Source organism: Rutidosis leptorrhynchoides, chromosome 2, assembly GCF_046630445.1.
Source record: "Rutidosis leptorrhynchoides isolate AG116_Rl617_1_P2 chromosome 2, CSIRO_AGI_Rlap_v1, whole genome shotgun sequence".
NCBI lineage: Eukaryota > Viridiplantae > Streptophyta > Magnoliopsida > Asterales > Asteraceae > Rutidosis > Rutidosis leptorrhynchoides.
Window position 1 is genome coordinate 354,305,400 of NC_092334.1, and position 15,169 is coordinate 354,320,568.

General features: G+C 33.4%; 1 protein-coding gene across 1 annotated transcript; it reads left to right on the forward strand.

The window, feature by feature from the left end:
* The first annotated feature begins 6,322 nt into the window (after positions 1–6,322).
* Positions 6,323–7,174, forward strand: LOC139888930 (uncharacterized). The gene has a single exon (XM_071871912.1). The coding sequence runs from the start codon at positions 6,323–6,325 to the stop codon at positions 7,172–7,174; it is 852 nt and encodes a 283-aa protein (XP_071728013.1).
* Positions 7,175–15,169: the final 7,995 nt, after the last annotated feature.

Genomic DNA, 15,169 nt, shown 5'->3' on the forward strand with positions numbered 1-15,169 from the left:
GAGTAAGCAAGTTTCTTAGGATCAACATATGTAATAAAAGAATATGCTATTATAAAATAATATTGTCTGAAACTTTAGTATTGAAAACAAAAATAAAAATATTAGAGAAAGAAAACCCGGTTCAAGTATTATTTGAAACAGACCTTATAGATCAATTTAATCATTTTGAAATAGCTAAGGAAAAATATTAATTAAAATAGAAAATACTAGACATATAATTCCTAAAATCATATTAATGGAATCTAATATTGCCCTTTTTCTATTAACGGAGGAAAATAAAGATATATTTACTTATATAAATACACAAGAAACAGAAGAAGGATATAGTTCAGAAATATTAATAGAAGCGGCAAAAATAAAAGAAATAGAGAAACATAGTAAAATAAATATAAAAGAAGGTCAAGGAATAAAACATACACTAGTTAAGAACCTATGGAGAAAAAATATAATATATTTAGAAATAAATGGTATCTGAAACGCCTATAGAAATATCTGAAGCTAAAGGAACACTAAATTTACAAGTAATAGAAAGAAATGGTATAAATAATAAGCTAAGAGAAATACTTCGAGAAAAAAGAGAAAAAATTTCATATATACACATAGAAAGAATACAAATAGTGCTAAAATCAACCTATCTAAGAGGAATAGATTCCCCAATAGAGTTAATAATTACAGATAATAGAATTAAAAAAATAAAAAAGAATCAATAATAGAGATTATTCAAAGAAATTTAGGATATAGTACAATAAAATTTAAAGTAGCCTTACTATATGGAATACCCCGACATAAAAAAATTTAGATAACTCGGTAGGATTAGCTTTTAATTTTAAAAGACAAGATTTAATGAAACAAGGAGATTACCACTTTAGTATTTCGTATGCAGTAGGATATGCACTTAGTAACTCAAATCATTTAATAGAATTTAAAGATAGAGAAAGAATTTCAATAGATGAAATATTTGAAAACACTAGTACTCAAAAGAGAACGCTTAAAAAGAAACCTCTAACTACATTAGAAAGAAATAATCAATCAAGACGAATGAGTTATTTTAGAGAAATTCACATAGAAAAACCATTGGTTATAGGAGCAAAAAATAAAGAAGAAAATAATATAGAAGAAAGTATAAACCTACTAAAAAGTCAGGTATTTACTCTACTAAAAAGTCAAGTATAAACCTACCAAACAATAAAAGGGATGGCTTGATTCCGAATATACAAGGCATAATATTAAATATTAAAGGAAAAAGAGTTTTGGTCTGCCACAAAAGAATAGACTGCCACAATTCCACAAAGGCTTGTTGGCGTTCGTGTGGTAATGCAAGAAATCAAAACAAGTTAAAGGTTTAGATTTTATCCTTTGGGGAATAACGGCCTTGAACGAAATAGAGGAAGAAAAAGAGTTTTTTTTTCTTTTCTTTTTACGCTTTGTGCATCAATTAATATAGTATTATTATTCTAGGTTATACGAACTAGCATCCTACTGATATTGTTTGACATGCTATGTGAATGAATGATGCGGCTCGGAGCGGTTGTTTTGTTTTGGGATAATGGGTATTTATCAGTTATCTGAAACCCAATATCGCTTATAACGTATTCATTCTAAATCCGATTTTCAAAAGGAAACTTGTTCTATGACGTTTGTCACAAAAGAATTTATCCATATGCTTAAAAAATCAAAAGCGTAAGATCATAATTAAGCACACATAGGGGTAAAATAGTCATTTTACCTTAGGTCAAATTCTGAGGCTGTTAAACCTATCAAACTCAAATACGTCAAAAAAAAAAAAAAACAATCGTACAACAAAAATTTTTAAACGGTTTCAAACTGTTAATTTCGATTTGGTTTCAAGAGTTTGAAAAAAAAAACTCTCGCACAATAACAATCTGTTTATGTGTTTAATTTTGATGGATTAATTAAATTCTGGTTTTGAAAATGAAGGGCAAAAAGACGTATTTACCCTCACCTGCAATGCACATGTCGAGAGTGGAAATTTATTTTAATGAAAGTTAGACGGGGTGACCACCCACACAACAACTGTAAATTGAAGGGATCACCGCAACTAAACAATAATGAGGGACCAACGGAGCAAAAAAGGCTGAAAATGACGTAATAAGATGAAAATGCCCATCACGTTAATCAAGTGACAACACTTAACGGATAAATTGGACGGCGGTTTGATGAAGAGATGATGATTGCACTTTTTTGAAAATCAGGGACGCTAAAAGAAAAAAAATAAAATAAAAATATAAATAAAAGAGATGCTGATTGAAAAAATGGAATATAATCACTAAGGAAAAAGTCTAATATAAATGTTAGTGTAATTAACTAATATGAGTATTTTGTAACATATATTTTCCCCAATTTTGAGTACATTTTAAAAAAAATTAAAAAAATAAAATAAAAAATTGTCATTAAAGATAAATGAATTCCGTCTTGTTCCTAAACAAACTACTAAGTACAAAACTCTCAATACCGACCACCATCAAAATAATTAACCATTTTCGTTCACTCATATCTTTTTCCTATAACTGACCATTCCCAAACGGTAAAACATTGATGGTGACTTTCATCACTCCAGGAAAAGTTATTTGCAAATTAACCTTCGAGTCAGTAATACATTTTTTAGAAGATCAAATATGTTAAGAAATAAAAGATTGAAAAGAGCAGAGGCGGTAACAGGGAGATGCATGTGGATACTTAGTCACCTCCAACTCTTCAAATAGACCTATTATAATGTATTAAAAATTGTAAATTAATGGCTAATATCCCCTAAGTATAAATTCTAGCATCCCTTAAATATAAAAAAATATAATATTTTAATTTGTTTTTCGGAAAATGTCACCTTTATCCGTAAATTCTGATTTCGCCTCTAGAAAACAGAAATAAAAAAAGGAGAGTAAAGGGTAATGGTGGAAAAGTTATAGCTATATGTGGGAGGACATTACTTTTGTTGGTGAGCCAAAAGGTCCTCCACTCAGGTGAGATTAATTAATAATGTCTAAGTAAACAACACAATTGATAACCAAATAATCTGTAATCTGTGGAGTCAATTAAAAATGAAACGCTTGAGAAATTGTTAAAATTATGGTCATTCAAACTCATTTTTTGTTTATCATTTCTCATTTGTGGTTGTTCTAGTCCTTTTGTGCAGATTGTTTCTTTTGGACTTCCTGTGCTGCAAATGTTAAAGCTGGAGGGCCTGAGTGTAACTTCTATGGACTGCTTGTGTTTTGGTTTAAGGAGCGTGGCTAATGTTATTTTATGGCTGCTTCTTCAAGGGGGTCTTATGTAACTTTCATCTAGGGTTTGTGTATATAAACCCGGGCTCTTTGTGTGTCTGACATATTATTAATCCCCGTTCACTTTTCATCATCATCTTCATCTGTTTCAATCGTGTACAGTACTCGTGTACTTGTGATTCTCATATTGTAATCTTGGCACTTTGTTTGTTATTGGCCAATATTGGCTAAAGTTTGTACCTTGTTTGTGGATTCAATCTTGTTTGTGTCTCTGCCGATCTGTTCTTGCTGGTTGTAATCTTGGTTAATAATATTGATACTTTGGTTGTTTGATATCCTGGTGTACAAATTTTTACATGGTATCAGAGCGATAGGCTATCGATCGATCGGCGTCTTTTAATCGAAGAAACCCTAATTTCAAAATTAGGGTTAGTTTTTTGGTTCGATCATTGCTCTCTGCAATTGTAACCGGTCAAGACTTTGATTAATCGTCTTCCGCTGCATCTTGTTGCTGTGCTAGAGTTTTATACTCTGTTAGGGGAGTACCTCTCTTTTATCCTCTCTCTTACTTTTCTCTCTTCCCTTTACTTAACCGAATCCCAGTGCCCAACTCTTGATCTGAGTTCCTTAAAACTCATGAATACCTGATCAAGCACTTGGTTGATTCAAGACCTTTTCTGTTTTTTTTGTCTTACTGCTTGTTTGATCTTGCTTGTTTTGTATCTGTTTAGTGCTATGGGTGATGAAACTGCATTGACTCTTATTAATAAATTGACTTTGGTGACCCTCTTTATCTGCACCCCAGTGACACCTCTAGTACACCTCTTGTCTCCTTTAAACTCAAAGGAACTGAGAATTATAAAATATGGAGCAGGTCTGTTTTACTTGCTCTTGGCACAAAAAATAAAGTTGGTTTTGTTGATGGTACCTGTGTCAAAAATACCACTGATGAGGTCTTGTCTAAACAATGGGATAGATGTAACTTTGTGGTCTTATCTTGGTTACTTGGGTCTATATCTGATGAACTGTATGCTGGTTTGATATTCTCTAAAAATGCTAGTACTGTTTGGTCTGAATTGAAAGAAACCTATGATGAAATTGATGGGTCTATTATCTTTAATCTTCATTTTAACATCAGCACATTAAAACAAGGAAGTAGTTCCCTGTCTGAATACTATCATAAGTTAAACTCCCTTTGGAAACAATATGATGCCATGGCCAACTTAAAAACCTATACTTGTATGCTTAAGTTAATGCAATTTTTAATGGGGCTAAATGACTGCTATATGAATGTTAAAAGTAATCTTTTGTTAAGGGACCCATTACCTGATGTCAAAACTGCCTACTCTGTGTTATCCAGGGAGGAATCCCACAGGGGACTGACCAATTCTGAAAACAAACCTCAAACATCTGTCTTTCTTGCTCAAACTGGTTCAAACATTTCCTCTTCTAATAATGTTGTTTCTAACAATAATATTCAAAGAAAAGGAAATCAAAACAATTTTTCAAATGGTAACACCTTTTCAAATATGAACAATTCAAATTCAAACAACTTCCCTAATAACAATAGAGCTCCCCTCAATCCAAAATACAAATGCACAAAGTGTAATAAAACTGGGCATACCATAGACAGATGTTATGAAATTGTGGGCTATCCACCTGGGTGGAAAGAAAAACCTTTTAACAAGTTTAACAATAAGAACTCTGCAAATCATAGTTCTATGAGTGAGGACACTAGGTCAGGGTTTGGAAACAATATGAACCCGACAAATGAACAAATGGTGAAGTTGTTGAGTCTACTAAATGAGAAATCTGGTCCTGAGATTGCTTCTGGAAATATGGCAGGTACTGTGTTAAACAACAGTAAAAAGTTTAATGAAAATTTTCATAAGTTCTTTAACCCTAAAGCTAATCTTTCAAACAACATGAGCATGGGTTGGATCATTGATTCAGGGGCATCTCAACATATGACTAGGTCTGATAATAAACTTGAAAATGTTATTGATGTTTCTCACCTGAACCTAACTGTTGGTCATCCAAATGGAACTAAAGCTTTTATTAAAAAAAATAGGTGATCTAAAGCTTAATGGTAAAATAACCCTTTTCAATGTCCTTGTCATCCCTGAATACAATGTTAATCTTCTTTCTATTCATAAAGTGACTAAGGACAGCAAGTTATTTGTCAGCTTTGATAATACTAAGTGTTATATTCAGGACTTAAGGCTGGGGATAACTGTAGGGACTGGTGATGTTTATAATGGCCTCTATGTGTTTAATGTAAGTGGTTATGAAAATGTGAATATGTGTTTTCCTGAAAGTAAAAGTTACCTGTCCAAACACCTATGGCACAGCAGACTTGGTCATCCCTCTGATAATGTTTTGAAAAATCTTAAAGATAAAGTTGATTTTTCAAGTAAAGATACTATTTTTGAACCATGTGACATATGTCACAAAGCTAAACAAACTAGAGAAACTTTTAATGACAGTGATCACAAGTCTATTGTAGTTGGGGATCTTGTCCACATTGATCTTTGGGGTCCCTTTAGGATTCAAAGTAGAGAAGGTTTCAAATATTTTTTGACTATTGTTGATGATTACTCAAGGGCTGTATGGACCTACTTGATTAAGTCAAAAGATGAAGTTTTCAATCAAATCAAAAGTTTTGTGTCATTTCTTGAAACACAGTTTGATTCAAAAGTGAAGATCATATGATCTGACAATGGTACTGAGTTTATAAATAATCAAATGGATGAGTTTGTCAAAAACAAAGGTATTTTAAATCAAACCTCCTGTGTCTATACCCCTCAACAAAATGGAATTGTTGAGAGGAAACACAGACACCTTCTAAATGTGTCCAGGGCTCTCATGTTCCAGGGAGGGGTACCCTTAAATATGTGGAGTGACTGCATTCTCACTGCTTGCTACTTGATAAACAGGACACCATCTTCTGTACTCTCTGGATCTTCTCCTTATGAGCTTTTATTCAAAAAATCTCCTAATCTCTCTCACTTAAGATGTTTTGGTTGCTTATGTTATGCTACTGTTTTAAAACCTTTTGATAAGTTCAGTCATAGATCTGAACAATGTGTTTTGATTGGATATTCAAATCAAAAAAGGGCTATAAACTCTTTAATCTTGAAAATAAAACCACTATGTTTTCTAGAGATGTTAAGTTTTATGAAACTGTCTTTCCTTTTAAAATCAAGAAATTTTCCTCAAATAACTTTGAAAATGAAAATACTTTAAATCACAAAAATTTCTTTGATCAACTGTTTTTTGATGAACCAAACATCTCAAGTCCCAATGATGAGGAGAGAGAGCATAATGATGGTGATGGCAGTAGTGACTTTGGTCCTGTAACTAATGTGCATCACAATGATGACAGTAGTGATGACAATAGTGGCAGTGATGAGGGTTCTACAGCAACACCAGTGGATAACCACACTTCTCCTGAGGGCAATACTCAACCAAATCAAAATCTAAGGAGATCAACCAGAGAGACTAACCTTCCTAGAAAATATAATGACTTTATTGTAGAAGGAAAGGTTAAATATGGTTTTGAGAAGTATGTGAACTATTCCTTTCTGAATTGTGAAAATTATGATTTTGTGTCCAGTTTAAACAAATCTGTTGAACCCAGTTGTTATAAACATGCTATAAATGACCCAAACTGGAGGGAGGCAATGAACCTTGAAATGGAAGCTCTAAACAAAAACAACACTTGGGTTATTACTGAACTGCCACCTGATAGAAAACCTATAGGGAACAAATGGGTATATAAAATAAAGTACAAATCCAATGGTGAAATAGAAAGGTACAAAGCCAGACTTGTTGCTAAGGGTTATAGTCAAAAGGAGGGAATTGACTATGATGAGACTTTCTCTCCTGTTGTTAAACATGTGACCATTAGATGTGTTATTACCCTTGCTGTCTAAAATAATTGGTCCTTGTTTCAACTTGACATCAACAATGCCTTTCTATATGGCGATCTTTGTGAGGATGTGTATATGACCCTTCCTGAAGGGTATTTTGATGCTAATGATACTAGGGTTTGTAAACTAACCAAGTCTTTGTATGGTCTAAAACAAGCCCCTAGACAATGGTACTTCAAGCTTAATAATGCTCTTACTGAAAATGGCTTTGTCCAGAGTGTTTCTGATACTCTTTATATGTTAAAAATGATGGTGATACTTTTATTGCCCTACTTGTGTATGTGGATGACATTGTTATCACTGGGAATAACAACTCTGAAATTGAGAAGGTCAAACAATTTTTGAAAACCAAATTTCAGATCAAAGATCTGGGAAATCTCAAGTACTTTCTTGGAATAGAAGTTTTAAATAATGAAAAAGGCATTTGCATTTCTCAAAGAAAGTATTGTCTTGACCTTCTTGATGAATATGGTCTGTTGGGGTGCAAGCCTGCTAGTACCCCTATTGAACCCAATTTAAATGTTTTATGTGAACCAAGTGAAAAAGACCCCTTGTTGACTAATCTGACTGAGTACCAAAAGTTGGTTGGAAAACTTATATATTTGACCCTTACCAGACCTGATATTTCTTTCTCTGTTCAAGTACTTAGTCAGTTTATGCATGCTCCTCTTCAATCTCACTTTAATCTTGCCTTGAGAGTCCTCAGATACCTGAAGGGGTATCCAGGTAAAGGTGTCCAATTTGTTAAAAACAATAGTCTGACTTTAAATGCCTACTGTGATGCTGACTATGGGAAATGTAAGATTGACAGGAAATCTGTAACAGGGTACTTGGTCTATTTTTGTGGGTCTTTGATTTCTTGGAAAAGTAAAAAACAAGCTACCACTGCCAGGTCCTCAACTGAGGCTGAATATAGGGCCATGGCAAGCACAGCTTGTGAAATTGTTTGGGTCAAAAACCTTCTTCAAGAACTTGGTGTGAAAGTTGACTTGCTAATTGACCTTTTTTGTGATAATAACTCTGCCATCCAGTTGGCAGCAAATCCTGTTTTTCATGATAGAACTAAACACTTTGAAATTGATGTGCATTACATTAGACAAAAGGTTTCAAGTGGCCTCATTAAAACTGTTAAAGTCAAATCTGAAAGTCAACTGGCAGACATTTTAACCAAGGGTGTAAGTGTGACCCAACATGGCTTCTTGACCAGCAAACTTGGTCTTTATGACTTATACCAAAAATGAGTTTGTGGGGGGATGTTAAAATTATGGTCATTCAAACTCATTTTTTGTTTATCATTTCTCATTTGTGGTTGTTCTAGTCCTTTTGTGCATATTGTTTCTTTTGGACTTCCTATGCTGCAAATGTTAAAGCTGGAGGGCCTGAGTGTAACTTCTATGGACTGCTTGTGTTTTGGTTTAAGGAGCATGGCTAATGTTGTTTTATGGCTACTTCTTCAAGGGGGTCTTATGTAACTTTCATCTAGGGTTTGTGTATATAAACCCGGGCTCTTTATGTGTCTGACATATTATTAATCCCCGTTCACTTTTCATTATCATCTTCATCTGTTTCAATCGTTTACAGTACTCGTGTACTTGTGATTCTCATATTGTAATCTTGGCACTTTGTTTGTTATTGGCCAATATTGGCTAAAGTTTGTACCTTGTTTGTGGATTCAATCTTGTTTGTGTCTCTGCCGATCTGTTCTTGCTGGTTGCAATCTTGGTTAATAATATTGATACTTTGGTTGTTTGATATCCTGGTGTACAAATTTTTACAGAAATTAAAACTGTCAAGAATTTAAAAGTGAAATGCGTGAAAAACTAAAATGGCCAAGAATTAATTAAAAGTGAAACGTGTGAAAAACTAAAATTGCCGTAAAAATAAAAAGTGAAAACGCTTTATGTCATGTTGATTCCACCAAATAAATCTTCACGTATTAACTTCATGGTATTTGTCCATAAAATTGTTTTTCGTTTAATGTATAAAATCCACGTCCTCGTTTCGTTATGCCTCATACTTCTCTCTTGTATACTTCTCTCTTGTATGGGGTCAAGAGTGTAAAAATATTTCAATATTATAATAAATGTCCTGCTTTTCATATAAAAAAAAAAATTATCATTTCATGGTTATTGAATATATGAAGAATATTGCGAAGTTGATAGATGTACATTATGGACGTGGATTTTATACATTAAACAATTTTATGGACAATACCATGAAGTTAATATGTGAAGATTTATTTGGTGGAATCAACATGACATAAAGCGTTTTCACTTTTTATTTTTATGACAATTTTAGTTTCTCACGCGTTTCACTTTTAAATTCTTGGCAATTTTAGTTTCTCACGCTTTTCACTTTTAATTGACTTCACAGATTACATATTATTTGATTATCATTTGTGTTGTTTACTTGGACATTATTAATTAATCTCACCTGCGTGGAGACATACAACACACAAATTTAAAAAAGACTAAATATAGGATTTGGACACTATCCGTGATCGTCATAATAGCTGGGCTGAAAAATCCATTGAAGCCAGTCGACCTTCTTGAAATGTCCCGTTCTTATTGATTAAAAACGTTCCATATTAATTGATTTCGTTGCGAGGTTTTGACCTCTATATGAGACGTTTTTCAAAGACTGCATTCATTTTTAAAACAAATCATAACCTTTATTTCATAAATAAAGGTTTAAAAAGCTTTACGTAGATTATCAAATAATGATAATCTAAAATATCCTGTTTACACACGACCATTACATAATGGTTTACAATACAAATATGTTACATCGAAATCAGTTTCTTGAATGCAGTTTTTACACAATATCATACAAACATGGACTCCAAATCTTGTCCTTATTTTAGTATGCAACAGCGGAAGCTCTTAATATTCACCTGAGAATAAACGCTTTAAACGTCAACAAAAATGTTGGTGAGTTATAGGTTTAACCTATATATATCAAATCGTAACAATAGACCACAAGATTTCATATTTCAATACACATCCCATATATAGAGATAAAAATCATTCATATGGTGAACACCTGGTAACCGACAATAACAAGATGCATATATAAGAATATCCCCATCATTCCGGGACACCCTTCGAATATGATATAAATTTCGAAGTACTAAAGCATCCGGTACTTTGGATGGGGTTTGTTAGGCCCAATAGATCTATCTTTAGGATTCGCGTCAATTAGGGTGTCTGTTCCCTAATTCTTAGATTACCAGACTTAATAAAAAGGGGCATATTCGATTTCGATAATTCAACCATAGAATGTAGTTTCACGTACTTGTGTCTATTTTGTAAATCATTTATAAAACCTGCATGTATTCTCATCCCAAAAATATTAGATTTTAAAAGTGGGACTATAACTCACTTTCACAGATTTTTACTTCGTCGGGAAGTAAGACTTGGCCACTGTTGATTCACGAACCTATAACAATATATACATATATATTAAAGTATGTTCAAAATATATTTACAACACTTTTAATATATTTTGATGTTTTAAGTTTATTAAGTCAGCTGTCCTCGTTAGTAACCTATAACTAGTTGTCCACAGTTAGATGTACAGAAATAAATCGATAAATATTATCTTAAATCAATCCACGACCCAGTGTATACGTATCTCAGTATTGATCACAACTCAAACTATATATATTTTGGAATCAACCTCAACCCTGTATAGCTAACTCCAACATTCACATATAGAGTGTCTATGGTTGTTCCGAAATATATATAGATGTGTCGACATGATAGGTCGAAACATTGTATACGTGTCTATGGTATCTCAAGATTACATAATATACAATACAAGTTGATTAAGTTATGGTTGGAATAGATTTGTTACCAATTTTCACGTAGCTAAAATGAGAAAAATTATCCAATCTTGTTTTACCCATAACTTCTTCATTTTAAATCCGTTTTGAGTGAATCAAATTGCTATGATTTCATATTGAACTCTATTTTATGAATCTAAACAGAAAAAGTATAGGTTTATAGTCGGAAAAATAAGTTACAAGTCGTTTTTGTAAAGGTAGTCATTTCAGTCGAAAGAACGACGTCTAGATGACCATTTTAGAAAACATACTTCCACTTTGAGTTTAACCATAATTTTTGGATATAGTTTCATGTTCATAATAAAAATCATTTTCTCAGAATAACAACTTTTAAATCAAAGTTTATCATAGTTTTTAATTAACTAACCCAAAACAGCCCGCGGTGTTACTACGACGGCGTAAATCCGGTTTTACGGTGTTTTTCGTGTTTCCAGGTTTTAAATCATTAAGTTAGCATATCATATAGATATAGAACATGTGTTTAGTTGATTTTAAAAGTCAAGTTAGAAGGATTAACTTTTGTTTGCGAACAAGTTTAGAATTAACTAAACTATGTTCTAGTGATTACAAGTTTAAACCTTCGAATAAGATAGCTTTATATGTATGAATCGAATGATGTTATGAACATCATTACTACCTTAATTTCCTTGGATAAACCTACTGGAAAAGAGAAAAATGGATCTAGCTTCAATGGATCCTTGGATGGCTCGAAGTTCTTGAAGCAGAATCATGACACGAAAACAAGTTCAAGTAAGATCATCACTTGAAATAAGATTGTTATAGTTATAGAAATTGAACCAAAGTTTGAATATGATTATTACCTTATATTAGAATGATAACCTACTGTAAGAAACAAAGATTTCTTGAGGTTGGATGATCACCTTACAAGATTGGAAGTGAGCTAGCAAACTTGAAAGTATTCTTGATTTTATGAAACTAGAACTTTTGGAATTTATGAAGAACACTTAGAACTTGAAGATAGAACTTGAGAGAGATCAATTAGATGAAGAAAATTGAAGAATGAAAGTGTTTTTAGGTGTTTTTGGTCGTTGGTGTATGGATTAGATATAAAGGATATGTAATTTTATTTTCATGTAAATAAGTCATGAATGATTACTCATATTTTTGTAATTTTATGAGATATTTCATGCTAGTTGCCAAATGATGGTTCCCACATGTGTTAGGTGACTCACATGGGCTGCTAAGAGCTGATCATTGGAGTGTATATACCAATAGTACATACATCTAAAAGCTATGTATTGTACGAGTACGAATAAGGGTGCATACGAGTAGAATTGTTGATGAAACTGAACGAGGATGTAATTGTAAGCATTTTTGTTAAGTAGAAGTATTTTGATAAGTGTATTGAAGTCTTTCAAAAGTGTATAAATACATATTAAAACACTACATGTATATACATTTTAACTGAGTCGTTAAGTCATCGTTAGTCGTTACATGTAAGTGTTGTTTTGAAACCTTTAGGTTAACGATCTTGTTAAATGTTGTTAACCCAATGTTTATAATATCAAATGAGATTTTAAATTATTATATTATCATGATATTATCATGTATGAATATCTCTTAATATGATATATATACATTAAATGTCTTTACAACGATAATCGTTACATATATGTCTCGTTTAAAAATCATTAAGTTAGTAGTCTTGTTTTTACATATGTAGTTCATTGTTAATATACTTTATGATATGTTTTCTTATCATAGTATCATGTTAACTATATATATATATCCATATATATGTCATCATATAGTTTTTACAAGTTTTAACGTTCGTGAATCACCGATCAACTTGGGTGGTCAATTGTCTATATGAAACATATTTCAATTAATCAAGTCTTAACAAGTTTGATTGCTTAACATGTTGGAAACATTTAATCATGTAAATATCAATCTCAATTAATATATATAAACATGGAAAAGTTCGGGTCACTACAGTACCTACCCGTTAAATAAATTTCGTCCCGAAATTTTAAGCTGTTGAAGGTGTTGACGAATCTTCTGGAAATAGATGCGGGTATTTCTTCTTCATCTGATCTTCACGCTCCCAGGTGAACTCGGGTCCTCTACGAGCATTCCATCGAACCTTAACAATTGGTATCTTGTTTTGCTTAAGTCTTTTAACCTCACGATCCATTATTTCGACGGGTTCTTCGATGAATTGAAGTTTTTCGTTGATTTGGATTTCATCTAACGGAATAGTGAGATCTTCTTTAGCAAAACATTTCTTTAAATTCGAGACGTGGAAAGTGTTATGTACAGCCGCGAGTTGTTGAGGTAACTCTAGTCGGTAAGCTACTGGTCCGACACGATCAATAATCTTGAATGGTCCAATATACCTTGGATTTAATTTCCCTCGTTTACCAAATCGAACAACGCCTTTCCAAGGTGCAACTTTAAGCATGACCATCTCTCCAATTTCAAATTCTATATCTTTTCTTTTAATGTCAGCGTAGCTCTTTTGTCGACTTTGGGCGGTTTTCAACCGTTGTTGAATTTGGATGATCTTCTCGGTAGTTTCTTGTATAATCTCCGGACCCGTAATCTGTCTATCCCCCACTTCACTCCAACAAATCGGAGACCTGTACTTTCTACCATAAAGTGCTTCAAACGGCGCCATCTCAATGCTTGAATGGTAGCTGTTGTTGTAGGAAAATTCTGCTAACGGTAGATGTCGATCCCAACTGTTTCCGAAATCAATAACACATGCTCGTAGCATGTCTTCAAGCGTTTGTATCGTCCTTTCGCTCTGCCCATCAGTTTGTGGATGATAGGCAGTACTCATGTCTAGACGAGTTCCTAATGCTTGCTGTAATGTCTGCCAGAATCTTGAAATAAATCTGCCATCCCTATCAGAGATAATAGAGATTGGTATTCCATGTCTGGAGACGACTTCCTTCAAATACAGTCGTGCTAACTTCTCCATCTTGTCATCTTCTCTTATTGGTAGGAAGTGTGCTGATTTGGTGAGACGATCAACTATTACCCAAATAGTATCAAAACCACTTGCAGTCCTTGGCAATTTAGTGATGAAATCCATGGTAATGTTTTCCCATTTCCATTCCGGGATTTCGGGTTGTTGAAGTAGACCTGATGGTTTCTGATGCTCAGCTTTGACCTTAGAACACGTCAAACATTCTCCTACGTATTTAGCAACATCGGCTTTCATACCCGGCCACCAAAAATGTTTCTTGAGATCCTTGTACATCTTCCCCGTTCCAGGATGTATTGAGTATCTGGTTTTATGAGCTTCTCTAAGTACCATTTCTCTCATATCTCCAAATTTTGGTACCCAAATCCTTTCAGCCCTATACCGGGTTCCGTCTACCCGAATATTAAGATGCTTCTCCGATCCTTTGGGTATTTCATCCTTTAAATTTCCCTCTTTTAAAACTCCTTGTTGCGCCTCCTTTATTTGAGTAGTAATGTTATTATGAATCATTATATTCATAGATTTTACTCGAATGGGTTCTCTGTCCTTCCTGCTCAAGGCATCGGCTACCACATTTGCCTTCCCCGGGTGGTAACGAATCTCAAAGTCGTAATCATTCAATAATTCAATCCACCTACGCTGCCTCATATTCAGTTGTTTCTGATTAAATATGTGTTGAAGACTTTTGTGGTCGGTATATATAATACTTTTGACCCCATATAAGTAGTGCCTCCAAGTCTTTAATGCAAAAACAACCGCGCCTAATTCCAAATCATGCGTCGTATAATTTTGTTCGTGAATCTTCAATTGTCTAGACGCATAAGCAATCACCTTCGTTCGTTGCATTAATACACAACCGAGACCTTGCTTTGATGCATCACAATAAATCACAAAATCATCATTCCTTTCAGGCAATGACAATATAGGTGCCGTAGTTAGCTTTTTCTTCAATAACTGAAACGCTTTCTCTTGTTCATCATTCCATTCAAATTTCTTCCCTTTATGCGTTAATGCAGTCAAGGGTTTTGCTATTCTGGAAAAGTCTTGGATGAACCTTCTGTAGTAACCAGCTAGTCCTAAAAACTGGCGTATGTGTTTCGGAGTTTTCGGGGTTTCCCACTTTTCAACAGTTTCTATCTTTGCCGGATCCACCTTAATACCTTCTTTGTTCACTATGTGATCGAGGAATTGAACTTCTTCCAAC